Source organism: Mesitornis unicolor, unplaced genomic scaffold, assembly GCF_000695765.1.
Source record: "Mesitornis unicolor isolate BGI_N332 unplaced genomic scaffold, ASM69576v1 scaffold33711, whole genome shotgun sequence".
NCBI classification, from domain to species: domain Eukaryota; kingdom Metazoa; phylum Chordata; class Aves; order Mesitornithiformes; family Mesitornithidae; genus Mesitornis; species Mesitornis unicolor.
This window is the reverse complement of record NW_010162360.1, coordinates 6,007-6,615: the sequence shown is the minus strand read 5'-3', so window position 1 is coordinate 6,615 and position 609 is coordinate 6,007. Positions and strand designations below refer to the sequence as shown.

General features: G+C 65.4%; 1 protein-coding gene across 1 annotated transcript in view; it reads right to left on the bottom strand.

The window, feature by feature from the left end:
* The window catches only part of LOC104547779 (DNA (cytosine-5)-methyltransferase 3B-like), a gene marked incomplete at its 5' end in the record, with an annotated part of 11,744 nt that overhangs the window by 7,628 nt on the left and 3,507 nt on the right, over positions 1-609 (bottom strand). Inside the window, 1 exon segment of the mRNA XM_010193599.1 lies at positions 309-360. Coding sequence (XP_010191901.1) covers positions 309-360 — 52 coding nt within the window.

The following is a 609-nucleotide window of genomic DNA, read 5'->3' as shown; positions in this document are numbered from 1 at the left end:
GAACTGCCTCCCAGCAGTGCTGGCATCCAACCCTGCACCAGCCAGGGGCTCAGCAGCAAGGCCTGTGCCTGAAACATGTGGTGCGGTGCATGCTGCGTCCTGCACGGCCCTCAAGGCACCCATGGCCCTCCTGGCACCCAAACCCAGGGGCTGTGCAAACACCGAGAAGCCTCTGCCTGCTCACACACAGCCCTCCATGGGGCTCACAGCCCTGCTCCAGGGACAGGGCACCCAGCAGAAGGAAAAGACCTGGGAATTTCAGCATGCATGGTGACAGGGGCCACACCATGCCTAGGGAGGCACCTCACACCGCAGCAGCCTCCTCCCCCTGCTGAGCCCTCCTTCCTGCCCAGCTTTGCTCTGCAATTAGGCACCCAATTACACAGCAAGACGCAGCTGCCCAATTCCTGTGTCTGGGGCCCTGCCCCGCCGCCCCTGGGCACTGAATCACTCCCTGCAGCTCCAGCAGCTCCCTTCCTCCCCAGCATCCCCCATGGAAACACAGCCCGTGCATGTGGCTGCCTGTCCCGGCACGGCACGGCGTGTGCCACGCACGCATCCCCCCAGGCCCTGGCAGCCTTCGCAGCCCCTTTGGTGGGGCTGGGCCCC